This window comes from Euprymna scolopes, chromosome 19, assembly GCF_053919585.1.
Source record: "Euprymna scolopes isolate OS-2025 chromosome 19, ASM5391958v1, whole genome shotgun sequence".
Lineage (NCBI taxonomy): Eukaryota > Metazoa > Mollusca > Cephalopoda > Sepiida > Sepiolidae > Euprymna > Euprymna scolopes.
The window spans coordinates 59345980-59372633 of NC_136500.1; the positions used below are offsets into that span (position 1 = coordinate 59345980).

General features: G+C 31.4%; 6 protein-coding genes and 2 pseudogenes across 8 annotated transcripts; 4 read left to right on the plus strand and 4 right to left on the minus strand.

Moving 5' to 3' along the window:
* Positions 1-732: 732 nt before the first annotated feature.
* LOC145303606 (histone H4) lies at positions 733-1711 on the minus strand. Its single transcript, XM_080145173.1, has one exon. The coding sequence runs from the start codon at positions 1580-1582 to the stop codon at positions 1271-1273; it is 312 nt and encodes a 103-aa protein (XP_080001299.1). The 5' UTR covers positions 1583-1711; the 3' UTR covers positions 733-1270.
* Positions 1712-1826: 115 nt separating this feature from the next.
* LOC145303605 (histone H3) lies at positions 1827-2525 on the plus strand. The gene has a single exon (XM_080145172.1). The coding sequence runs from the start codon at positions 1858-1860 to the stop codon at positions 2266-2268; it is 411 nt and encodes a 136-aa protein (XP_080001298.1). The 5' UTR covers positions 1827-1857; the 3' UTR covers positions 2269-2525.
* Positions 2526-8924: 6399 nt separating this feature from the next.
* On the minus strand, positions 8925-10017 carry LOC145303607 (histone H2A-like). Its single transcript, XM_080145174.1, has one exon. The coding sequence runs from the start codon at positions 9813-9815 to the stop codon at positions 9438-9440; it is 378 nt and encodes a 125-aa protein (XP_080001300.1). The 5' UTR covers positions 9816-10017; the 3' UTR covers positions 8925-9437.
* On the plus strand, positions 9983-10526 carry LOC145303608 (histone H2B, gonadal pseudogene; annotated as a pseudogene). Its single transcript, XR_013873748.1, has one exon. The product of XR_013873748.1 is annotated as a histone H2B, gonadal pseudogene (transcript).
* Positions 10527-14404: 3878 nt separating this feature from the next.
* Positions 14405-15383, minus strand: LOC145303611 (histone H4). The gene has a single exon (XM_080145176.1). The coding sequence runs from the start codon at positions 15252-15254 to the stop codon at positions 14943-14945; it is 312 nt and encodes a 103-aa protein (XP_080001302.1). The 5' UTR covers positions 15255-15383; the 3' UTR covers positions 14405-14942.
* A 115-nt stretch (positions 15384-15498) lies between these two features.
* On the plus strand, positions 15499-16205 carry LOC145303609 (histone H3). Its single transcript, XM_080145175.1, has one exon. The coding sequence runs from the start codon at positions 15530-15532 to the stop codon at positions 15938-15940; it is 411 nt and encodes a 136-aa protein (XP_080001301.1). The 5' UTR covers positions 15499-15529; the 3' UTR covers positions 15941-16205.
* A 6390-nt stretch (positions 16206-22595) lies between these two features.
* On the minus strand, positions 22596-23688 carry LOC145303612 (histone H2A-like). The gene has a single exon (XM_080145177.1). It carries the CDS (start codon positions 23484-23486, stop codon positions 23109-23111), a length of 378 nt encoding a protein of 125 aa, XP_080001303.1. The 5' UTR covers positions 23487-23688; the 3' UTR covers positions 22596-23108.
* LOC145303613 (histone H2B, gonadal pseudogene) lies at positions 23654-24197 on the plus strand (annotated as a pseudogene). The gene has a single exon (XR_013873749.1). The product of XR_013873749.1 is annotated as a histone H2B, gonadal pseudogene (transcript).
* The last annotated feature ends 2457 nt before the right edge of the window (positions 24198-26654 follow it).

The window sequence follows — 26654 nt, forward strand, 5'->3', positions numbered from 1 at the left end:
ACGGAAAAGTTTCTAGTCGAATTTTAGCAATAAAAATGTCCGTAAATTAGTTTTTCAACTGACATATTTCGCATCTTTCTCAATAAAGTACCGATTTTATTTGTAAAAGTATTTTCCAGAAGTGAACAATTTCAAAATGTGCACAAATCTCAGATCCATATTGTCACATTGACATTTACTGAGTGCTTCTCTACCAGTATTTTGTTAAATTTTGAGGACATATATTGATTAAAAAAAAGGGCATTTATTTAACAGAAACGAAAAAATAGTAAGAAACAAAAAAACAAAATGTAACCAAAGGCAAGATAAATTTTCTCCTTACCTGAATAGGATTTTGATGTTGTAACTTATTTTAAAGTATCTGTATTTAAAACATAAGTATTGCCTTGTTGATAAGTTGGAGCGAAAACAAGATGGCTGCATCTAATGGATGGATTTCTATCACTACTGTTCAATTGTTTTTTCCAAACATTTATTTATCAAATAAACTGAAATGTTTATTAAAATAATATTGCTACTCGGAATTATTATGAGTTGGGCAGTTATAATAGAGAACGTTTGGTTTTGTAAGTGTTTATTAAAATGAAATCTGTAGAATTCACTTGTCACGTGAGTCAAACCCCATCAATATAACCACCTAAATATGCTTTTAGTTAAAAATGAATTTACTTAATTGAATTACCACCTGATTAAAAGACACCAACGATGATCAAAACACATGAATCGATTAGATATAAAGAAGAAATATATGCAATTTTATTATCATCACTTTCTTTTTTTTAAATTCCAGTCATTATCTTTGAGAACTGATAAAATTTCCCCACTTTATTTTGAATATTTCCCCAGATAATTTAACTAAAATTCTTGCCTAAAAACAATGTTATTTAAAATTATAGGATTTTTTTTCTTTTTGAGTGACATAAATAATTTCAAAACCTGGATACCATATTTGCTTAAGACAGAATTATAAATATTGAAAGTTAGTACATGGGGATTAATACTTTTGTTATAATTGGAAAATTATTTTTAAGTCTGAAGTTTTTAAACAGAATAGCTAATTATTCATGTCTGCAATGAAAAAAAAAATAAAAATAAAAAAGCGAATTATACAGAATAATGAAAAAAGGGTTTTAAAAAACCCATCAAATTAGACGTTATGAAAAGATAAACGCATAAAAGTTAGATTTGGAAAAATACTTTTCGGAAAAAGTTGGTGGCCCTGAAAAGGGCCGTTTGGTTTGGTTCGTTTTGTCTTGGGTCAAATAATGGTTTAACCTCCGAATCCGTAAAGGGTTCTTCCTTGTCTCTTCAGAGCATAGACGACATCCATGGCGGTGACAGTCTTCCTCTTGGCGTGTTCGGTGTAGGTGACGGCATCACGGATGACATTTTCAAGGAAAACTTTCAGGACACCACGAGTTTCTTCGTAGATCAGACCAGAGATACGTTTCACACCACCTCGACGGGCAAGACGACGGATAGCGGGTTTCGTGATACCCTGGATGTTATCACGAAGTACTTTACGATGACGCTTAGCGCCTCCTTTTCCTAAACCTTTTCCTCCCTTTCCACGACCAGACATCTTGTTGTCAATTGAAGTAGTAGTACGAAAATACTAATGTACGGCGGACAACAAATCAAATTCACTATATATAGGTCTCCGCACAAAATCCGGCGGACCTAGTTGAAAGCACCCCACGTGATTCCTTATTACCAATGAGAATAAAGGGAAATATTTGAACATTTTGCGCGCATCTAACAAAGAAAAGTAGCAGCAGCAGCTGATAACAACCCATATAAAAAGGTGTAACGGTCTTGCTGGTGAAATTCATCATTTGAAGTAGTAATTGTTTCATAATGGCTCGTACTAAGCAGACCGCTCGTAAATCCACCGGAGGTAAAGCTCCTCGTAAACAGTTGGCTACCAAAGCGGCGCGTAAAAGTGCTCCAGCCACTGGTGGAGTGAAGAAACCCCATCGTTACAGGCCCGGTACTGTAGCTCTCCGTGAGATCAGACGTTATCAAAAATCCACTGAGCTTCTCATCAGGAAACTTCCCTTCCAACGTTTGGTTCGTGAAATCGCCCAAGACTTCAAGACCGATCTCCGTTTCCAGAGTTCTTCTGTGATGGCTCTTCAGGAGGCCAGTGAAGCTTACTTGGTTGGTCTTTTCGAAGACACCAACTTGTGTGCCATCCACGCCAAACGTGTCACCATCATGCCGAAGGACATCCAATTGGCTCGTCGTATCCGAGGCGAGAGAGCTTAAATTTATTATCTCTCTTCATATTCAAACGGCCCTTTTCAGGGCCACAAATTTATTATGAAAGTTTTTCTTTACTCTTGTTTGTAATTTAATGCGATTTTTTATGTTTTTTATATATTCTATATTCCGTCAATGCACTTTTTTCAATGTGATTTTCCTCTTTAGGTGTATTTATAGGTGAAACAACATTTTTCGACATCAATTGTTCTTAGGCAATTTATATTCATTCATGATGTTCGGTTCTAATTTCCGCATTTTCTAATAATCTTCGTAAACAAATTTATTTGTGTTTGTATTACTGTACACAGATTACAAAAAAGTTGTCAAAACCAAATATATAACAAATAAATGTTATCAAAGGCAAGATAAATCACTGTTCTACCTAATTGGATGTGTTTTTAGTGTCTTTATTGAATGTAACATGTTTAATCAGCGCGAAAAACATGGTGTTCACCGATGTATTTGGAAAATTGAAAATGGCGGCCAAGATAAAATAATGTTAAAAAAACCTATGGAATATATGTCACGGTAACATATATTGAGCGAGTGTTTCTAACAGTATTTTGTCCGGTTTTATAGTTTTAACTCCTTTTTCCAAACTTACCGTGTCAAAGAGAAAGTCGTGTGCCAAGTTTAATTTTCCCATACATCGGTAAACACTGTATGTTTTTCGAGCTGAATAAACATGTTACATTAAATAAAAACATATCCAGTAAGGTAGAAAAGTAGCTTATCTTGCCTTCCTTTGATAACATTTATTTGTTATATATTTGTTTTTATGACAACTTTTTCGAATCTGTTCACAGTAATAAAAACCTTCACTTATTAAATTTATTCAATAGCTAAAAGTATTTTAGTTTTCATGGAATAGAAATGCATTTTAGTTTTAGTAAACTTACATTCTTTCAAGGTTGACAAATCTATTAATTTGTTTGCTAAGGACTTGCCTGAAGTTAAACATCTAGCAAGAACAAACTGATATTCCAAAAGTTGCGTTTATACATATTGACCTATTCGAGCTATTACTTGATGACAGGTAAAAACTGTCAGCCAATTTGGCGATTCCGTCCAAATAAACTTTGCATGATTTTTGACACCAAATATTTCCTATGAGGTTTCACCGAGCAGTAGATTGAATAGATTAGTAATAAACTGCAATTTAAAGTAATTATTATAAATAACTACAAAAAATGATGTACCGTAAAACAAAACAAAACCATACCGTTAAAAGAATCTTATCAAAACTTTAAAAAGAACATATCACTCGTATGTCAGCTACAGCATGAATTAATAACTCTAAATCCAAAGATAATCTGCATAAAATGACTCAAAGGGTTGATCTGCCGTACAATCCAACAAAGAAACCTCATCATTTTTGTCCACTGAGATTCATTCGCAAATATTCTCTATTTATATACGTTATTATTATGTTTACTAAATTCAAATTTTATATGTTTCTGTTCATTAGAAAACTATTATACTAATAAGAAAGATAAAATAAAGTATTTTAAAAATAGTTTCATATAAACTGTGTAAAAAGAGTTTAAGCAAGAAAATAAAAATATTCCAATTATAGAAGAAATTGTAAATAAACCATTTAAAATATATTATCCCATCCAAAAAAGACATTTAAATAATAAAAATATCACAATAGAAAAGTTTTATTTTATTATTTGTAATACAAACAAATATAAATTGCCAATTATCGTTTTTACAGTAAATTATTTTATGGCGAGATATATATCGTTGGAAATGTGTTTCTAATGTTATTTAACTATTAAAATAAAATCAACTTTCAATTAATAAAAAGTGTTGTCACTTGTACTGAAGTAACAAAAAATGTTGGCTGGAACAACTGAAATGTGGAGAATGGATGACTTCAATATCACTTTATCTTAAATAAAATAAATAAATCTTTACTTAAAAGGTTCGATACCTCAAAAATTATTTAACTAAGTTATTTCCCTGATATTTCCCAGATTATAAAACAGACAATATTATGACTATATGACAGCTGTTGTGGAGAAAAAAAAAGGCGTACGAAAGATTATTTTAAATGATTTTGTGTGTACATTAAAGTTTTCTTTACAGTTGAAATAAAATCTTTTTCATTTATAATTTATTAGCAAAGTTAGTCGAAAACTCCACAAATAAACAGAAATAAACAAAGACAAAAGCATTAATTGTAGACGAACTTATTTAATAAAAAGGGATTTTTTAAAAATACCAAAGCTTCTTGCGTTAAAAATATCTTTTCATTTTAGATTTCCGTATTTAATAGGAATTACATAAAAGATAAGTAAAAATAGATATTAGATAAAAATACTACAGAATAAAATGAATTATTTACAAATGTTATTTACTTTACAGATTGATACAGAATTTATGGATGTGTGTAAAAAATGGTTGTTATGAAATGTATTTAATCAACAATTTTGTTTTGATTAAATTGATATTTTTCTGGATAGTGCAAAAAATATTTTAGAATGAAAATCCAATAACATGCAGCAAATATGAGTTTATTAACATTTCTATGGAAATGGTGTCCATTATATTTAAAATAAAGAAGAACCCAAATGAGATAAATTAATAAATACCAATAAATGCTCTGAAAGTAATATTGTGCTGCTGCTGCATAGTTCAATACTGATAATGAAGTCACATTGTAAGAGACAAACTTTAATTTACTTTGCCCTGCTTCATTTGAATGTTCATTTATTATGTAAAATTTCATCCACTTTTTTTGCGGAGGGAGGAGGGGGTTAAAAACCATGCACTTCGAAATTACTACGCGTTCTTTTCTCACACCATTACAACAATTATCATATATTATCATAATGATATGTGAAAGTGAAAACGAGGCTACATCAAACTGTGGCCAGTCATTTATTCTTGTTCCGAGTTGCCAGATGATCTTTTATAAGCGAAAATTAGTGAATTTGGCATTTTTTTTTTTTTTTTTTTCACATTTTAGCCTTTAAAAGTTATTTGGCTTTTTCCAAAGCGTAAAGTATGAACTAATTAAGAAAGGAACAAGCAGAATATTATACAAATAGGATTTTGAAGGTTGAATCGTTTAGTCATTAAATCATTGGTTGAATAAAATCGTCACAAAACCATAACTAAGAAGGTTTAAATCTCTATAAAATATAAATACTTCAAATCTTGTAATAATTGTGAATTTGTCAAGTATTTCAAAAGCCAAAAAACGACCTATTTGACAGTTTAAATGCTTACAAGTCTTGTGTTCCATCTTTGTCCATATTATTCCATTAGCTTTATTTACTTTGTATTTTAGATCAAGTGACAGCAAGTGGAAATCTACATAATTATATTACTTGTAGTTATTTATTATGCGTTAGCAAGGCGTGATCATAAAAAGGCGTTTTTTTTTGTTTTTTTTTTTATTTCTCAAAAGAATATTTATAAGTTCGGGTTTTAATAGAAAAAAATAAAAACTGGAAAGGATGCGTGTGACGGGTTTGTTAAAGTCAATTTCGCTGAAAATATTTAAAAGTCATATAACTATGGAATTAAAAAAAAATACTAGCGGCTAATTGTATACAAGTTTTTACTTCCGTCGATGTATGCGCAAGTTTCATCGTGCGACAATTACAGATTCATGATGTCATTTGTGAACGGTGTAGCAGCATACGTTATAAGTATGAGATATTATTTAGTTAAGTTATAATCAGACGGTGAAAAATAAATATTTTATTGAGATATAAACAGTTTGTAGTGATGAGAGATGCGATTCGATCGAACGCCAAACAGTGATTGGTTTGAATAGCGACCATCTTTATTTCATTATTAAAATATTATTGAAATAATCAGCTTTCAGTTAATAATTTATTTCACAACTCATGACAGTGGGGAGACTTGCCACTTGAAATGGAGTAACAAAACTTGACTGCAAATTATAGGACGATGTTGAGCTGTTTCCACTTGATCAAATATGCAACATAAATAATTCCAAACAACTGAAATATGGAGAATGATGATTTTAATGTCACACGACCTCAAATAAAAAATGATTACAGATAATGTAACATGTGAAGTTCAATAACTCTGAATTAATTTAACTAAGTTATCTCCCTTGTATTAAAATTAAAATTGAGACAGTAAAAGTTTCATGAATACTTCCTCTCGCTGGAACTCTAATTTTAAAGTAGTTTTTAAATTGTTCTTAAATCACATGTAACATTTTAGATAAAATGCCCTTTTTCCAGGAATTCAAATCATTTTTATTAGAATAAATTATTTTATGACCAGATATATATGTCGTCGAAAATGTTATTTAATTATTGAAATAAACAGCTTTCAGTCAATGACATTTCAGAGTTCTAGTCAGTGGGGAGATTTTGCACTTAAACTGAAGTAACAACGATTGACTGCAAATTATAGGATGATGTTGGCTTGTTGCCACTTGATCATACATGCAAAATAATAACAACTAAAAGGTGGAGAGTGATGATTTTAATGTCACTTGATCTCAAGTAAGAATGATTACATGTGAAGTCCGATCTCCCTTGTATTAATTATTCAACCTGAGACAGTAGTAACCTAAAGCAAAACTTGCTGTCGCATGATCTCTCATGAGAACTAAATAAGGAAATGTTATCAAAGTCAAGATAAGTTACTTTTCTACCTAAGTAGCGGTTTTTATTTAATGTAACATGTTTGTTCAGCTCGTAAAACATACAGTGTTTATGATGTATTGGAAAATTGAAAATGGCGACCGACTCCCTCTTTGATTCGATAAGTTTGGGAAAAAGAGTTAAAAATAAAATTATATACAAAATACTGTTATAAACTCACCAAAAATATATCAGCCTATGTCATGTTAACATATATCGAGCGAGTTTCTAATAGTATTTTGTGTAGTTTATTTTTATTTTTAACTCCTTTTCCCAAACTTATCGTGTCAAAGAGAGAGTCGGGCGCCATTTTAAATTTTCCAATACATCGGTAAACACTGTATGTTTTTCGAGCTGAATAAACATGTTACATGAAATAAAATAAAATAAAACATTAGAAAATTATCCACTTAGGTAGAAAAGTAACTTATCTCGCCTTTGATGAAATTTATTTGTTTTTTGGGTTATCCTTTACGGAGATATGGTCCCGACGTTTGCCTCGTTCTGAGTTCGGGGAGAGGCCGTCTGACGTAGGCGGTGTCGAGGCAGAAAATTACCCTAACCGCAGAATTTTACAGGGTTAACTAACCACGTGGAACTATTCTAATCATGTGGACTGTTTTTTTTTTTTTTTTTTTTTTTGCTTTTTATTTAATTCTAATTATTTGAACTGTCTATTTTGTAAAATTCCAATTATTTGAACTGTTGAATTATCAAAAATTCTAATTATTTGAACTGTCTATTTTGTAAAATTCCAATTATTTAAACTGTTGAATTATCAAAAATTCTAATTATTTGAACTGTTTATTTTTTTTTATATATTCTAATTATTTGAACTGTGTAATTATCAAAAATTCTAATTATTTTAACTGTTTACTTTGTGTAAAATTCTAATTATTTTAACTGTTTATTTTTTTTTTTTAATTCTAATTATTTGAAGTGTTTAAAATAAAATAAAAATTCTAATTATTGGAACGGGTTTTTTTAAGTTAACAACTGTGCACTTTATTTTATGGAGGGGTAATTTTCTGCCTAAACGTCAGACGGCCTCTCCCCGAACTCAGAACGAGGCGGACATTGGGACCATCTCCATAAAGGTTAACCTCATTGGTTTGTTTGTTAAAAAAAAAAAAAATAATAATTGATTCCCTACTAAATTATTTGCAACGCTGTTATTTGTTCACGAACTTTTTCCGATTAATCAATTGGTTTATCATTCAACTTCTGGATCTATTTTAAGTTAAAAAGAAATCGAAATGACCATTTATAATTATATTATAAATATGTCGATTAAAAGTCTGTATTTTCGTGTTTGCCATTGGAAACAGTTAATGCAAGCGCGTTATGGAGAAACACAACAAAAATCTCTTTAGACAGAATAAACGAAATCAAAACAAGATGGCGATGGCGACTGACGGGTTTGTATTACTGTACACATAGATTCGAAAAAGTTGTCAAAAAAACAAATATATAACAAATAAATGTTATCAAAGGCAAGATAAGTTACTTTTCTACCAAAGTGGATATATTTTTCGTGTTTTTATTCAATGTAACATATTTATTCAGCTCGAAAAACATAGTGTTTACCGATGTATTGGAAAATTACAGGATGGCGTCTGATTCTCTCTTTAACACGGTAAGTTTGGGAAAAGGTGTTATAAATAAAAACCCAGATAAAATAGTGTTAAAAACTCGCTCAATATATGTTACCGTGACATAGGTTGACATATATATTCGGCGGGGTTTCCCAAACTTACCGTGTTAAAGAGAGAATCAGACGCCATCTTGAATTTTCCAATACATCGGTAAACACTGTATGTTTTTCGAGCTGAATAAACATGTTACATTGAATAAAAACACGAAAAATATATCCAGTTTGGTAGAAAAGTAACTTATCTTGCTTTTGATAACATATATTTGTTTTTTGACAACTTTTTCGAATCTTTGTGTACAGTAATACAAACCCAAATTTTATATTAAAATTTCTGAAGGTGCGTAAAACAATGAATGCAAAAAAAAAAGAAAAGTAATATTTTATAAAGAATCACAAAGGTCAGAAATAAAAAATCGCATTAAGTAAGATTCACGAAAAACATTTCGAGAAAATGTGGCTGGCCCGAAATGACCATTTATAATTATATTATAAATATGATGTCGATTAAAAGTCTGTAGTTTCACGTTTGCCATTGGGAGCAGTTAATGCAAGTAGGTTATGGAGAAACCCAACAAAAAATCTCTTTAGACAGAATAAGCGAAATCAAAACAAGATGGCGACTGACTTTAACCGCATGTCGTATGACAAGACATTTCAATTTACTTCAAACGAAATTCAAATGATGGGGCTAAATTTTATATTAAATCTACTGAAAGAGCGTTAAATAATGAACGCAAAAAAAAAAAAACAATAGTTTATAAATAATCACAAAAGTCAGAAAGAAAAAAATCGCATTAAGTAAGATTGACAAAAAACATTTCGGGAAAATGTGAGTGGCCCTGAAAAGGGCCGTTTGTGTTGTGTCAAGGGAATAAGAGAATTTACTTGGCAGCTTTCTGGGTCTTCTTGGGAAGAAGTACAGCTTGGATGTTGGGAAGGACACCGCCCTGGGCAATGGTCACTCCGGCCAAGAATTTGTTTAATTCTTCGTCATTACGGATGGCCAATTGCAAGTGACGGGGGATGATTCTGGATTTCTTGTTGTCTCTCGCAGCATTTCCAGCCAACTCGAGAACCTCAGCGGCCAAATATTCCATGACGGCAGCCAAATAGACGGGTGCACCGGCACCAATTCTCTCCGAATAGTTACCCTTGCGGAGGAGACGATGGATACGACCAACGGGGAATTGAAGTCCGGCACGGGATGAACGAGTCTTGCTCTTTCCCTTGGCTTTACCTCCTTTACCACGACCAGACATTTTTAGGTTTGTGTTTGCTGTTTCAAAAACTCAAAACGATTTACTTTACAAAACGCACGCAACTTGCGTTAAATACGCGCAGATCGGCTCCGGCCAACTGACTGCTGATTATTTTACCGCCGCTTTCAACACAACCGCTTTCTTTTTTTTGTCTGTTTTAAGTGCTTTCACAAGTTGTGTAGTTTTTGTTGCTAGTTTCTGACCAATCAAATACGAGAGATTTGAGAGAGAAAATTGTGATTGTTGCTGGGAGCCAGCGTGTTTCGTATAAAAAGGGAAGAGAATAAAGTTGCCTTCACATTCGTGTATCGTCGAAATGGCTCCCCCCACTGAAGTTAGCAAGAAAGGCGCTAAGAAAGCCGGTAAGGCTAAACCTGCTCGTGATGGCAAGAAAAAGAGAAAGAAGAGGAAGGAAAGTTATTCCATCTACATTTACAAAGTAATGAAACAAGTTCATCCTGACACTGGAATTTCTAGCAAAGCCATGTCTATTATGAACAGTTTTGTTAACGATCTTTTTGAGAGAATCGCTAATGAAGCCAGTCGTCTGTCCCATTACAGCAAGAAAAGAACACTTAGCAGCCGTGAGGTCCAGACCGCTGTCCGTCTCCTTCTCCCTGGTGAGTTGGCTAAACATGCTGTCTCTGAGGGAACCAAAGCTGTCACCAAATACACCAGCGCCAAGTAAAAAGCGTTTCCTTCCAAAGAAAACACATTCCCAAAACGGCCCTTTTCAGGGCCACACATTTTTTCACGAATGTTTCTTCACTTTCTATATTTTAATGCGATTATTCACAGTTTAGATTTCATAAATATTCCCATCTCTTTCTATGGCGTAAATATTACTTATATTTGTTCACGATTAGGGAAAGAAAGTCTTAAATTATATTTGTATTTTTTTTATTTGTGAACTTGTAAATTTAAGTCAATCTTAATATAAATGTTAGCATTTCCGGGTTTCTATTACTGTACACAAAGATTCGGAAAAGTTGTCAAAAATACAAATATATAACAAATAAATGTTATCAAAGACAAGATAAGTTACTTTTCTACTAAACTGGAAATAATTTTCGTGTTTTTATTCAATGTAGCATGTTTATTCAGCTCGAAAAACATACAGTATTTACCGATGTATTGGAAAATTCAAAATGGCGTCCAACTCTCTCTTTAACACGGTAAGTTCGGGAAAAGGTGTTATAAATAATAAATTAGATAAAATACTGTTAGAAATTCGCTCAATATATGTTACCGTGACATAAGTTGACATATATTCGGTGGGTTTTTAATAGTGTTTTGTCTAGTTTATTTTTTATAACACCTTTTCCCAAACTTACCGTGTTAAAGAGAGAGTCAGACGCCATCTTGAATTTTCCAATACATCGGTAAACACTGCATGTTTTTCGAGCTGAATAAACGTGTTACATTGAATAAAAACACAAAAAAGCGGGTTTGTATTACTGTACACATAGATTCGAAAAAGTTGTCAAAAAACAAATATATAACAAATAAATGTTATCAAAGGCAAGATAAGTTACTTTTCTGCCAAACTGGATGTATTTTTTGTGTTTTTATTCAATGTAACATATTTATTCAGCTCGAAAAATATACAGTGTTTACCGATGTATTCGAAAATTCAAGATGGCGTCTCACACTCTCTTTAACACGGTAAGTTTGGGAAAAGGTGTTATAAATAAAAAACTAGGCAAAATACTATTAAAAACCCGCCGAATATATGTCACGGTAACATTGAGCGAGTTTTTAACAGTATTTTATCCCGTTTTTTATTTATAACATCTTTTCCCACACTTACCGTGTTAAAGAGAGAATAAGACGCCATCTTGAATGTTCCAATACATCGGTAAACACTGTATGGTTTTCGAGCTGAATAAACATGTTACATTGAATAAAAACACGAAAAATATATCCACTTTGGTAGAAAAGTAACTTATCTTGCCTTTGATAACATTTATTTGTTATATATTTGTTTTTTTGACAACTTTTTCGAATCTATGTGTACAGTAATACAAACCCAACTAAGCTTCCCTTTGATAACATTTATTTGTTTTTTGACAACTTTTTCGAATCTATGTGTACAGTAATACAAACCTGCATTTCCTGTATTGTTTTTATTTGAATTTATAAATTTTTTCCAGCTTTCTTATTCGTTATCCGTACAATCACATTAAAAAAAAAAAACAAAAAAAACAATCGCATTATAATATGCACTTAAATATTAACTGAAATATTTTTGTTTTGGATTTTAACGGGCATTCATTTAACGTCTGAAATTTTTAAAAAGTAAGCTTTTAAATAATTAAAGAAAAAATAGAGCTAATACGTAATCAATGCCAACCAAGCAAGTAACCAACATTAAAAGTTTTTAAAAGATAAATTCTACTCATTCTAAATTAATCGTTTCTTCTAATGTGCGAATATCTTTGAATTTTCTCTATTGTCTATCCGAACTTCAAATCTTAATTTCGGAGTTCAGTTCTTGCATATCATATAGAATCGAAACAGCATTTAAAAGATTACACCCCTTGTAAAATCGACAGAAAAAACTTAGTTTTTGTCCAAATAAATCGATTAATCTTTAACTCATCGTCGAAATTTCAAACATTCGCTGCAAGTTTTTCTTGTGTTCACCTGAATCTAGACAGTTTTTCGAACCGCATAAACGTTTTAAAGTGAGTAAAGCCACAAAAACTTTATCAGATAGGTAGAAGAGTAACTTGTCTTTAATAACATTTGTTATTTGAAATTTTTTCGTACCACGTGTATTGTAAAACAAATCCCCATTCTTTTATTTCTTATTTTGAAGTTTTTGTCGAGTCTTCAAAGACATCGCGCCATTTTTTTCATGTTCATCGGTAGCGTTCAATGCTTGCTTTTCGAACAGAATAAACATTTTACATTAAAAACAATATTGAAATCTTATCCAGTTATAGAGAAAACGAACTTATCTTACATTTTCTAACATTTATTTGTTATATATTTGTTTTCTGGCAACGTTTTTGTATCTGGATTGTAAAACAAAGCCAAATGGGGTTACAATACTTGACTTAAAAAAAAAATGTTTTTGATAGTTTGCTGCGGACGTCATGTTGCCTATACTTCTGCATCATCCTATGTAATATTGTATTACTAATATATGCACACAGACGTACATGTGCTCTGTGTCATACACACAGGGGTCACAGAAAAATCATTTTATTTTTATTTCAATAGAATTTATTCATTTTATTTTGTTTTTGTTTTTTTATTTACCTTATTAATTTTGTTCGGGGTTATTTTCTATGAAATCTGCTGCGTATTTGTTTATTAGAATCTTTCGATTTCGATTTGAGAGAGAATATATATATTAATTCCGTTTTCGAGAATCAGGAAAATCATTTCAAGGCACAATTTCCCGCCATTTTTGTAGCAAAATGTAAGGATATGTAGTAATTCTTTTTTGACTTTGCTTGCAAATATTTCGACATGAGTTTTTAATAGCTTGTTTTTAAAATTTGCAGTTTACTACATATTTATTTAGAAAGAAACTCTCCAAAATTACGAAAAATAATCGGTTAAAAAATAATTACTGAAAGAAAATTTACCAAATTGAGTTGTTAGTTATCTCCCGTTAATAAACCTGTTTTATTACAAAACAATAACTTCACTATTACTATATTAAACAAAGGGACATAACTCTTGGGTCTTGTATAATAAGCCGTCAAATATTTTTTAACGATCTTTAAAAATTGTCGGGTGCTTATTTATATTGAGATATATGCAAAATATTACAGTTCGAAATAGGAAAACTTATGTTGAAAATGTTAGTTTACATTAAAACAAAAAAAAAAAAAAAAAAAATGACGGAAAAGTTTCTAGTCGAATTTTAGCAATAAAAATGTCCGTAAATTAGTTTTTCAACTGACATATTTCGCATCTTTCTCAATAAAGTACCGATTTTATTTGTAAAAGTATTTTCCAGAAGTGAACAATTTCAAAATGTGCACAAATCTCAGATCCATATTGTCACATTGACATTTACTGAGTGCTTCTCTACCAGTATTTTGTTAAATTTTGAGGACATATATTGATTAAAAAAAAGGGCATTTATTTAACAGAAACGAAAAAATAGTAAGAAACAAAAAAACAAAATGTAACCAAAGGCAAGATAAATTTTCTCCTTACCTGAATAGGATTTTGATGTTGTAACTTATTTTAAAGTATCTGTATTTAAAACATAAGTATTGCCTTGTTGATAAGTTGGAGCGAAAACAAGATGGCTGCATCTAATGGATGGATTTCTATCACTACTGTTCAATTGTTTTTTCCAAACATTTATTTATCAAATAAACTGAAATGTTTATTAAAATAATATTGCTACTCGGAATTATTATGAGTTGGGCAGTTATAATAGAGAACGTTTGGTTTTGTAAGTGTTTATTAAAATGAAATCTGTAGAATTCACTTGTCACGTGAGTCAAACCCCATCAATATAACCACCTAAATATGCTTTTAGTTAAAAATGAATTTACTTAATTGAATTACCACCTGATTAAAAGACACCAACGATGATCAAAACACATGAATCGATTAGATATAAAGAAGAAATATATGCAATTTTATTATCATCACTTTCTTTTTTTTAAATTCCAGTCATTATCTTTGAGAACTGATAAAATTTCCCCACTTTATTTTGAATATTTCCCCAGATAATTTAACTAAAATTCTTGCCTAAAAACAATGTTATTTAAAATTATAGGATTTTTTTTCTTTTTGAGTGACATAAATAATTTCAAAACCTGGATACCATATTTGCTTAAGACAGAATTATAAATATTGAAAGTTAGTACATGGGGATTAATACTTTTGTTATAATTGGAAAATTATTTTTAAGTCTGAAGTTTTTAAACAGAATAGCTAATTATTCATGTCTGCAATGAAAAAAAAAATAAAAATAAAAAAGCGAATTATACAGAATAATGAAAAAAGGGTTTTAAAAAACCCATCAAATTAGACGTTATGAAAAGATAAACGCATAAAAGTTAGATTTGGAAAAATACTTTTCGGAAAAAGTTGGTGGCCCTGAAAAGGGCCGTTTGGTTTGGTTCGTTTTGTCTTGGGTCAAATAATGGTTTAACCTCCGAATCCGTAAAGGGTTCTTCCTTGTCTCTTCAGAGCATAGACGACATCCATGGCGGTGACAGTCTTCCTCTTGGCGTGTTCGGTGTAGGTGACGGCATCACGGATGACATTTTCAAGGAAAACTTTCAGGACACCACGAGTTTCTTCGTAGATCAGACCAGAGATACGTTTCACACCACCTCGACGGGCAAGACGACGGATAGCGGGTTTCGTGATACCCTGGATGTTATCACGAAGTACTTTACGATGACGCTTAGCGCCTCCTTTTCCTAAACCTTTTCCTCCCTTTCCACGACCAGACATCTTGTTGTCAATTGAAGTAGTAGTACGAAAATACTAATGTACGGCGGACAACAAATCAAATTCACTATATATAGGTCTCCGCACAAAATCCGGCGGACCTAGTTGAAAGCACCCCACGTGATTCCTTATTACCAATGAGAATAAAGGGAAATATTTGAACATTTTGCGCGCATCTAACAAAGAAAAGTAGCAGCAGCAGCTGATAACAACCCATATAAAAAGGTGTAACGGTCTTGCTGGTGAAATTCATCATTTGAAGTAGTAATTGTTTCATAATGGCTCGTACTAAGCAGACCGCTCGTAAATCCACCGGAGGTAAAGCTCCTCGTAAACAGTTGGCTACCAAAGCGGCGCGTAAAAGTGCTCCAGCCACTGGTGGAGTGAAGAAACCCCATCGTTACAGGCCCGGTACTGTAGCTCTCCGTGAGATCAGACGTTATCAAAAATCCACTGAGCTTCTCATCAGGAAACTTCCCTTCCAACGTTTGGTTCGTGAAATCGCCCAAGACTTCAAGACCGATCTCCGTTTCCAGAGTTCTTCTGTGATGGCTCTTCAGGAGGCCAGTGAAGCTTACTTGGTTGGTCTTTTCGAAGACACCAACTTGTGTGCCATCCACGCCAAACGTGTCACCATCATGCCGAAGGACATCCAATTGGCTCGTCGTATCCGAGGCGAGAGAGCTTAAATTTATTATCTCTCTTCATATTCAAACGGCCCTTTTCAGGGCCACAAATTTATTATGAAAGTTTTTCTTTACTCTTGTTTGTAATTTAATGCGATTTTTTATGTTTTTTATATATTCTATATTCCGTCAATGCACTTTTTTCAATGTGATTTTCCTCTTTAGGTGTATTTATAGGTGAAACAACATTTTTCGACATCAATTGTTCTTAGGCAATTTATATTCATTCATGATGTTCGGTTCTAATTTCCGCATTTTCTAATAATCTTCGTAAACAAATTTATTTGTGTTTGTATTACTGTACACAGATTACAAAAAAGTTGTCAAAACCAAATATATAACAAATAAATGTTATCAAAGGCAAGATAAATCACTGTTCTACCTAATTGGATGTGTTTTTAGTGTCTTTATTGAATGTAACATGTTTAATCAGCGCGAAAAACATGGTGTTCACCGATGTATTTGGAAAATTGAAAATGGCGGCCAAGATAAAATAATGTTAAAAAAACCCATGGAATATATGTCACGGTAACATATATTGAGCGAGTGTTTCTAACAGTATTTTGTCCGGTTTTATAGTTTTAACTCCTTTTTCCAAACTTACCGTGTCAAAGAGAAAGTCGTGTGCCAAGTTTAATTTTCCCATACATCGGTAAACACTGTATGTTTTTCGAGCTGAATAAACATGTTACATTAAATAAAAACATATCCAGTAAGGTAGAAAAGTAGCTTATCTTGCCTTCCTTTGATAACATTTATTTGTTATATATTTGTTTTTATGACAACTTTTTCGAATCTGTTCACAGTAATAAAAACCTTCACTTATTAAATTTATTCAATAGCTAAAAGTATTTTAGTTTTCATGGAATAGAAATGCATTTTAGTTTTAGTAAACTTACATTCTTTCAAGGTTGACAAATCTATTAATTTGTTTGCTAAGGACTTGCCTGAAGTTAAACATCTAGCAAGAACAAACTGATATTCCAAAAGTTGCGTTTATACATATTGACCTATTCGAGCTATTACTTGATGACAGGTAAAAACTGTCAGCCAATTTGGCGATTCCGTCCAAATAAACTTTGCATGATTTTTGACACCAAATATTTCCTATGAGGTTTCACCGAGCAGTAGATTGAATAGATTAGTAATAAACTGCAATTTAAAGTAATTATTATAAATAACTACAAAAAATGATGTACCGTAAAACAAAACAAAACCATACCGTTAAAAGAATCTTATCAAAACTTTAAAAAGAACATATCACTCGTATGTCAGCTACAGCATGAATTAATAACTCTAAATCCAAAGATAATCTGCATAAAATGACTCAAAGGGTTGATCTGCCGTACAATCCAACAAAGAAACCTCATCATTTTTGTCCACTGAGATTCATTCGCAAATATTCTCTATTTATATACGTTATTATGTTTACTAAATTCAAATTTTATATGTTTCTGTTCATTAGAAAACTATTATACTAATAAGAAAGATAAAATAAAGTATTTTAAAAATAGTTTCATATAAACTGTGTAAAAAGAGTTTAAGCAAGAAAATAAAAATATTCCAATTATAGAAGAAATTGTAAATAAACCATTTAAAATATATTATCCCATCCAAAAAAGACATTTAAATAATAAAAATATCACAATAGAAAAGTTTTATTTTATTATTTGTAATACAAACAAATATAAATTGCCAATTATCGTTTTTACAGTAAATTATTTTATGGCGAGATATATATCGTTGGAAATGTGTTTCTAATGTTATTTAACTATTAAAATAAAATCAACTTTCAATTAATAAAAAGTGTTGTCACTTGTACTGAAGTAACAAAAAATGTTGGCTGGAACAACTGAAATGTGGAGAATGGATGACTTCAATATCACTTTATCTTAAATAAAATAAATAAATCTTTACTTAAAAGGTTCGATACCTCAAAAATTATTTAACTAAGTTATTTCCCTGATATTTCCCAGATTATAAAACAGACAATATTATGACTATATGACAGCTGTTGTGGAGAAAAAAAAAGGCGTACGAAAGATTATTTTAAATGATTTTGTGTGTACATTAAAGTTTTCTTTACAGTTGAAATAAAATCTTTTTCATTTATAATTTATTAGCAAAGTTAGTCGAAAACTCCACAAATAAACAGAAATAAACAAAGACAAAAGCATTAATTGTAGACGAACTTATTTAATAAAAAGGGATTTTTTAAAAATACCAAAGCTTCTTGCGTTAAAAATATCTTTTCATTTTAGATTTCCGTATTTAATAGGAATTACATAAAAGATAAGTAAAAATAGATATTAGATAAAAATACTACAGAATAAAATGAATTATTTACAAATGTTATTTACTTTACAGATTGATACAGAATTTATGGATGTGTGTAAAAAATGGTTGTTATGAAATGTATTTAATCAACAATTTTGTTTTGATTAAATTGATATTTTTCTGGATAGTGCAAAAAATATTTTAGAATGAAAATCCAATAACATGCAGCAAATATGAGTTTATTAACATTTCTATGGAAATGGTGTCCATTATATTTAAAATAAAGAAGAACCCAAATGAGATAAATTAATAAATACCAATAAATGCTCTGAAAGTAATATTGTGCTGCTGCTGCATAGTTCAATACTGATAATGAAGTCACATTGTAAGAGACAAACTTTAATTTACTTTGCCCTGCTTCATTTGAATGTTCATTTATTATGTAAAATTTCATCCACTTTTTTTGCGGAGGGAGGAGGGGGTTAAAAACCATGCACTTCGAAATTACTACGCGTTCTTTTCTCACACCATTACAACAATTATCATATATTATCATAATGATATGTGAAAGTGAAAACGAGGCTACATCAAACTGTGGCCAGTCATTTATTCTTGTTCCGAGTTGCCAGATGATCTTTTATAAGCGAAAATTAGTGAATTTGGCATTTTTTTTTTTTTTTTTTTTTCACATTTTAGCCTTTAAAAGTTATTTGGCTTTTTCCAAAGCGTAAAGTATGAACTAATTAAGAAAGGAACAAGCAGAATATTATACAAATAGGATTTTGAAGGTTGAATCGTTTAGTCATTAAATCATTGGTTGAATAAAATCGTCACAAAACCATAACTAAGAAGGTTTAAATCTCTATAAAATATAAATACTTCAAATCTTGTAATAATTGTGAATTTGTCAAGTATTTCAAAAGCCAAAAAACGACCTATTTGACAGTTTAAATGCTTACAAGTCTTGTGTTCCATCTTTGTCCATATTATTCCATTAGCTTTATTTACTTTGTATTTTAGATCAAGTGACAGCAAGTGGAAATCTACATAATTATATTACTTGTAGTTATTTATTATGCGTTAGCAAGGCGTGATCATAAAAAGGCGTTTTTTTTTGTTTTTTTTTTTATTTCTCAAAAGAATATTTATAAGTTCGGGTTTTAATAGAAAAAAATAAAAACTGGAAAGGATGCGTGTGACGGGTTTGTTAAAGTCAATTTCGCTGAAAATATTTAAAAGTCATATAACTATGGAATTAAAAAAAAATACTAGCGGCTAATTGTATACAAGTTTTTACTTCCGTCGATGTATGCGCAAGTTTCATCGTGCGACAATTACAGATTCATGATGTCATTTGTGAACGGTGTAGCAGCATACGTTATAAGTATGAGATATTATTTAGTTAAGTTATAATCAGACGGTGAAAAATAAATATTTTATTGAGATATAAACAGTTTGTAGTGATGAGAGATGCGATTCGATCGAACGCCAAACAGTGATTGGTTTGAATAGCGACCATCTTTATTTCATTATTAAAATATTATTGAAATAATCAGCTTTCAGTTAATAATTTATTTCACAACTCATGACAGTGGGGAGACTTGCCACTTGAAATGGAGTAACAAAACTTGACTGCAAATTATAGGACGATGTTGAGCTGTTTCCACTTGATCAAATATGCAACATAAATAATTCCAAACAACTGAAATATGGAGAATGATGATTTTAATGTCACACGACCTCAAATAAAAAATGATTACAGATAATGTAACATGTGAAGTTCAATAACTCTGAATTAATTTAACTAAGTTATCTCCCTTGTATTAAAATTAAAATTGAGACAGTAAAAGTTTCATGAATACTTCCTCTCGCTGGAACTCTAATTTTAAAGTAGTTTTTAAATTGTTCTTAAATCACATGTAACATTTTAGATAAAATGCCCTTTTTCCAGGAATTCAAATCATTTTTATTAGAATAAATTATTTTATGACCAGATATATATGTCGTCGAAAATGTTATTTAATTATTGAAATAAACAGCTTTCAGTCAATGACATTTCAGAGTTCTAGTCAGTGGGGAGATTTTGCACTTAAACTGAAGTAACAACGATTGACTGCAAATTATAGGATGATGTTGGCTTGTTGCCACTTGATCATACATGCAAAATAATAACAACTAAAAGGTGGAGAGTGATGATTTTAATGTCACTTGATCTCAAGTAAGAATGATTACATGTGAAGTCCGATCTCCCTTGTATTAATTATTCAACCTGAGACAGTAGTAACCTAAAGCAAAACTTGCTGTCGCATGATCTCTCATGAGAACTAAATAAGGAAATGTTATCAAAGTCAAGATAAGTTACTTTTCTACCTAAGTAGCGGTTTTTATTTAATGTAACATGTTTGTTCAGCTCGTAAAACATACAGTGTTTATGATGTATTGGAAAATTGAAAATGGCGACCGACTCCCTCTTTGATTCGATAAGTTTGGGAAAAAGAGTTAAAAATAAAATTATATACAAAATACTGTTATAAACTCACCAAAAATATATCAGCCTATGTCATGTTAACATATATCGAGCGAGTTTCTAATAGTATTTTGTGTAGTTTATTTTTATTTTTAACTCCTTTTCCCAAACTTATCGTGTCAAAGAGAGAGTCGGGCGCCATTTTAAATTTTCCAATACATCGGTAAACACTGTATGTTTTTCGAGCTGAATAAACATGTTACATGAAATAAAATAAAATAAAACATTAGAAAATTATCCACTTAGGTAGAAAAGTAACTTATCTCGCCTTTGATGAAATTTATTTGTTTTTTGGGTTATCCTTTACGGAGATATGGTCCCGACGTTTGCCTCGTTCTGAGTTCGGGGAGAGGCCGTCTGACGTAGGCGGTGTCGAGGCAGAAAATTACCCTAACCGCAGAATTTTACAGGGTTAACTAACCACGTGGAACTATTCTAATCATGTGGACTGTTTTTTTTTTTTTTTTTTTTTTTGCTTTTTATTTAATTCTAATTATTTGAACTGTCTATTTTGTAAAATTCCAATTATTTGAACTGTTGAATTATCAAAAATTCTAATTATTTGAACTGTCTATTTTGTAAAATTCCAATTATTTAAACTGTTGAATTATCAAAAATTCTAATTATTTGAACTGTTTATTTTTTTTTATATATTCTAATTATTTGAACTGTGTAATTATCAAAAATTCTAATTATTTTAACTGTTTACTTTGTGTAAAATTCTAATTATTTTAACTGTTTATTTTTTTTTTTTAATTCTAATTATTTGAAGTGTTTAAAATAAAATAAAAATTCTAATTATTGGAACGGGTTTTTTTAAGTTAACAACTGTGCACTTTATTTTATGGAGGGGTAATTTTCTGCCTAAACGTCAGACGGCCTCTCCCCGAACTCAGAACGAGGCGGACATTGGGACCATCTCCATAAAGGTTAACCTCATTGGTTTGTTTGTTAAAAAAAAAAAAAATAATAATTGATTCCCTACTAAATTATTTGCAACGCTGTTATTTGTTCACGAACTTTTTCCGATTAATCAATTGGTTTATCATTCAACTTCTGGATCTATTTTAAGTTAAAAAGAAATCGAAATGACCATTTATAATTATATTATAAATATGTCGATTAAAAGTCTGTATTTTCGTGTTTGCCATTGGAAACAGTTAATGCAAGCGCGTTATGGAGAAACACAACAAAAATCTCTTTAGACAGAATAAACGAAATCAAAACAAGATGGCGATGGCGACTGACGGGTTTGTATTACTGTACACATAGATTCGAAAAAGTTGTCAAAAAAACAAATATATAACAAATAAATGTTATCAAAGGCAAGATAAGTTACTTTTCTACCAAAGTGGATATATTTTTCGTGTTTTTATTCAATGTAACATATTTATTCAGCTCGAAAAACATAGTGTTTACCGATGTATTGGAAAATTACAGGATGGCGTCTGATTCTCTCTTTAACACGGTAAGTTTGGGAAAAGGTGTTATAAATAAAAACCCAGATAAAATAGTGTTAAAAACTCGCTCAATATATGTTACCGTGACATAGGTTGACATATATATTCGGCGGGGTTTCCCAAACTTACCGTGTTAAAGAGAGAATCAGACGCCATCTTGAATTTTCCAATACATCGGTAAACACTGTATGTTTTTCGAGCTGAATAAACATGTTACATTGAATAAAAACACGAAAAATATATCCAGTTTGGTAGAAAAGTAACTTATCTTGCTTTTGATAACATATATTTGTTTTTTGACAACTTTTTCGAATCTTTGTGTACAGTAATACAAACCCAAATTTTATATTAAAATTTCTGAAGGTGCGTAAAACAATGAATGCAAAAAAAAAAGAAAAGTAATATTTTATAAAGAATCACAAAGGTCAGAAATAAAAAATCGCATTAAGTAAGATTCACGAAAAACATTTCGAGAAAATGTGGCTGGCCCGAAATGACCATTTATAATTATATTATAAATATGATGTCGATTAAAAGTCTGTAGTTTCACGTTTGCCATTGGGAGCAGTTAATGCAAGTAGGTTATGGAGAAACCCAACAAAAAATCTCTTTAGACAGAATAAGCGAAATCAAAACAAGATGGCGACTGACTTTAACCGCATGTCGTATGACAAGACATTTCAATTTACTTCAAACGAAATTCAAATGATGGGGCTAAATTTTATATTAAATCTACTGAAAGAGCGTTAAATAATGAACGCAAAAAAAAAAAAACAATAGTTTATAAATAATCACAAAAGTCAGAAAGAAAAAAATCGCATTAAGTAAGATTGACAAAAAACATTTCGGGAAAATGTGAGTGGCCCTGAAAAGGGCCGTTTGTGTTGTGTCAAGGGAATAAGAGAATTTACTTGGCAGCTTTCTGGGTCTTCTTGGGAAGAAGTACAGCTTGGATGTTGGGAAGGACACCGCCCTGGGCAATGGTCACTCCGGCCAAGAATTTGTTTAATTCTTCGTCATTACGGATGGCCAATTGCAAGTGACGGGGGATGATTCTGGATTTCTTGTTGTCTCTCGCAGCATTTCCAGCCAACTCGAGAACCTCAGCGGCCAAATATTCCATGACGGCAGCCAAATAGACGGGTGCACCGGCACCAATTCTCTCCGAATAGTTACCCTTGCGGAGGAGACGATGGATACGACCAACGGGGAATTGAAGTCCGGCACGGGATGAACGAGTCTTGCTCTTTCCCTTGGCTTTACCTCCTTTACCACGACCAGACATTTTTAGGTTTGTGTTTGCTGTTTCAAAAACTCAAAACGATTTACTTTACAAAACGCACGCAACTTGCGTTAAATACGCGCAGATCGGCTCCGGCCAACTGACTGCTGATTATTTTACCGCCGCTTTCAACACAACCGCTTTCTTTTTTTTGTCTGTTTTAAGTGCTTTCACAAGTTGTGTAGTTTTTGTTGCTAGTTTCTGACCAATCAAATACGAGAGATTTGAGAGAGAAAATTGTGATTGTTGCTGGGAGCCAGCGTGTTTCGTATAAAAAGGGAAGAGAATAAAGTTGCCTTCACATTCGTGTATCGTCGAAATGGCTCCCCCCACTGAAGTTAGCAAGAAAGGCGCTAAGAAAGCCGGTAAGGCTAAACCTGCTCGTGATGGCAAGAAAAAGAGAAAGAAGAGGAAGGAAAGTTATTCCATCTACATTTACAAAGTAATGAAACAAGTTCATCCTGACACTGGAATTTCTAGCAAAGCCATGTCTATTATGAACAGTTTTGTTAACGATCTTTTTGAGAGAATCGCTAATGAAGCCAGTCGTCTGTCCCATTACAGCAAGAAAAGAACACTTAGCAGCCGTGAGGTCCAGACCGCTGTCCGTCTCCTTCTCCCTGGTGAGTTGGCTAAACATGCTGTCTCTGAGGGAACCAAAGCTGTCACCAAATACACCAGCGCCAAGTAAAAAGCGTTTCCTTCCAAAGAAAACACATTCCCAAAACGGCCCTTTTCAGGGCCACACATTTTTTCACGAATGTTTCTTCACTTTCTATATTTTAATGCGATTATTCACAGTTTAGATTTCATAAATATTCCCATCTCTTTCTATGGCGTAAATATTACTTATATTTGTTCACGATTAGGGAAAGAAAGTCTTAAATTATATTTGTATTTTTTTTATTTGTGAACTTGTAAATTTAAGTCAATCTTAATATAAATGTTAGCATTTCCGGGTTTCTATTACTGTACACAAAGATTCGGAAAAGTTGTCAAAAATACAAATATATAACAAATAAATGTTATCAAAGACAAGATAAGTTACTTTTCTACTAAACTGGAAATAATTTTCGTGTTTTTATTCAATGTAGCATGTTTATTCAGCTCGAAAAACATACAGTATTTACCGATGTATTGGAAAATTCAAAATGGCGTCCAACTCTCTCTTTAACACGGTAAGTTCGGGAAAAGGTGTTATAAATAATAAATTAGATAAAATACTGTTAGAAATTCGCTCAATATATGTTACCGTGACATAAGTTGACATATATTCGGTGGGTTTTTAATAGTGTTTTGTCTAGTTTATTTTTTATAACACCTTTTCCCAAACTTACCGTGTTAAAGAGAGAGTCAGACGCCATCTTGAATTTTCCAATACATCGGTAAACACTGCATGTTTTTCGAGCTGAATAAACGTGTTACATTGAATAAAAACACAAAAAAGCGGGTTTGTATTACTGTACACATAGATTCGAAAAAGTTGTCAAAAAACAAATATATAACAAATAAATGTTATCAAAGGCAAGATAAGTTACTTTTCTGCCAAACTGGATGTATTTTTTGTGTTTTTATTCAATGTAACATATTTATTCAGCTCGAAAAATATACAGTGTTTACCGATGTATTCGAAAATTCAAGATGGCGTCTCACACTCTCTTTAACACGGTAAGTTTGGGAAAAGGTGTTATAAATAAAAAACTAGGCAAAATACTATTAAAAACCCGCCGAATATATGTCACGGTAACATTGAGCGAGTTTTTAACAGTATTTTATCCCGTTTTTTATTTATAACATCTTTTCCCACACTTACCGTGTTAAAGAGAGAATAAGACGCCATCTTGAATGTTCCAATACATCGGTAAACACTGTATGGTTTTCGAGCTGAATAAACATGTTACATTGAATAAAAACACGAAAAATATATCCACTTTGGTAGAAAAGTAACTTATCTTGCCTTTGATAACATTTATTTGTTATATATTTGTTTTTTTGACAACTTTTTCGAATCTATGTGTACAGTAATACAAACCCAACTAAGCTTCCCTTTGATAACATTTATTTGTTTTTTGACAACTTTTTCGAATCTATGTGTACAGTAATACAAACCTGCATTTCCTGTATTGTTTTTATTTGAATTTATAAATTTTTTCCAGCTTTCTTATTCGTTATCCGTACAATCACATTAAAAAAAAAAAACAAAAAAAACAATCGCATTATAATATGCACTTAAATATTAACTGAAATATTTTTGTTTTGGATTTTAACGGGCATTCATTTAACGTCTGAAATTTTTAAAAAGTAAGCTTTTAAATAATTAAAGAAAAAATAGAGCTAATACGTAATCAATGCCAACCAAGCAAGTAACCAACATTAAAAGTTTTTAAAAGATAAATTCTACTCATTCTAAATTAATCGTTTCTTCTAATGTGCGAATATCTTTGAATTTTCTCTATTGTCTATCCGAACTTCAAATCTTAATTTCGGAGTTCAGTTCTTGCATATCATATAGAATCGAAACAGCATTTAAAAGATTACACCCCTTGTAAAATCGACAGAAAAAACTTAGTTTTTGTCCAAATAAATCGATTAATCTTTAACTCATCGTCGAAATTTCAAACATTCGCTGCAAGTTTTTCTTGTGTTCACCTGAATCTAGACAGTTTTTCGAACCGCATAAACGTTTTAAAGTGAGTAAAGCCACAAAAACTTTATCAGATAGGTAGAAGAGTAACTTGTCTTTAATAACATTTGTTATTTGAAATTTTTTCGTACCACGTGTATTGTAAAACAAATCCCCATTCTTTTATTTCTTATTTTGAAGTTTTTGTCGAGTCTTCAAAGACATCGCGCCATTTTTTTCATGTTCATCGGTAGCGTTCAATGCTTGCTTTTCGAACAGAATAAACATTTTACATTAAAAACAATATTGAAATCTTATCCAGTTATAGAGAAAACGAACTTATCTTACATTTTCTAACATTTATTTGTTATATATTTGTTTTCTGGCAACGTTTTTGTATCTGGATTGTAAAACAAAGCCAAATGGGGTTACAATACTTGACTTAAAAAAAAAATGTTTTTGATAGTTTGCTGCGGACGTCATGTTGCCTATACTTCTGCATCATCCTATGTAATATTGTATTACTAATATATGCACACAGACGTACA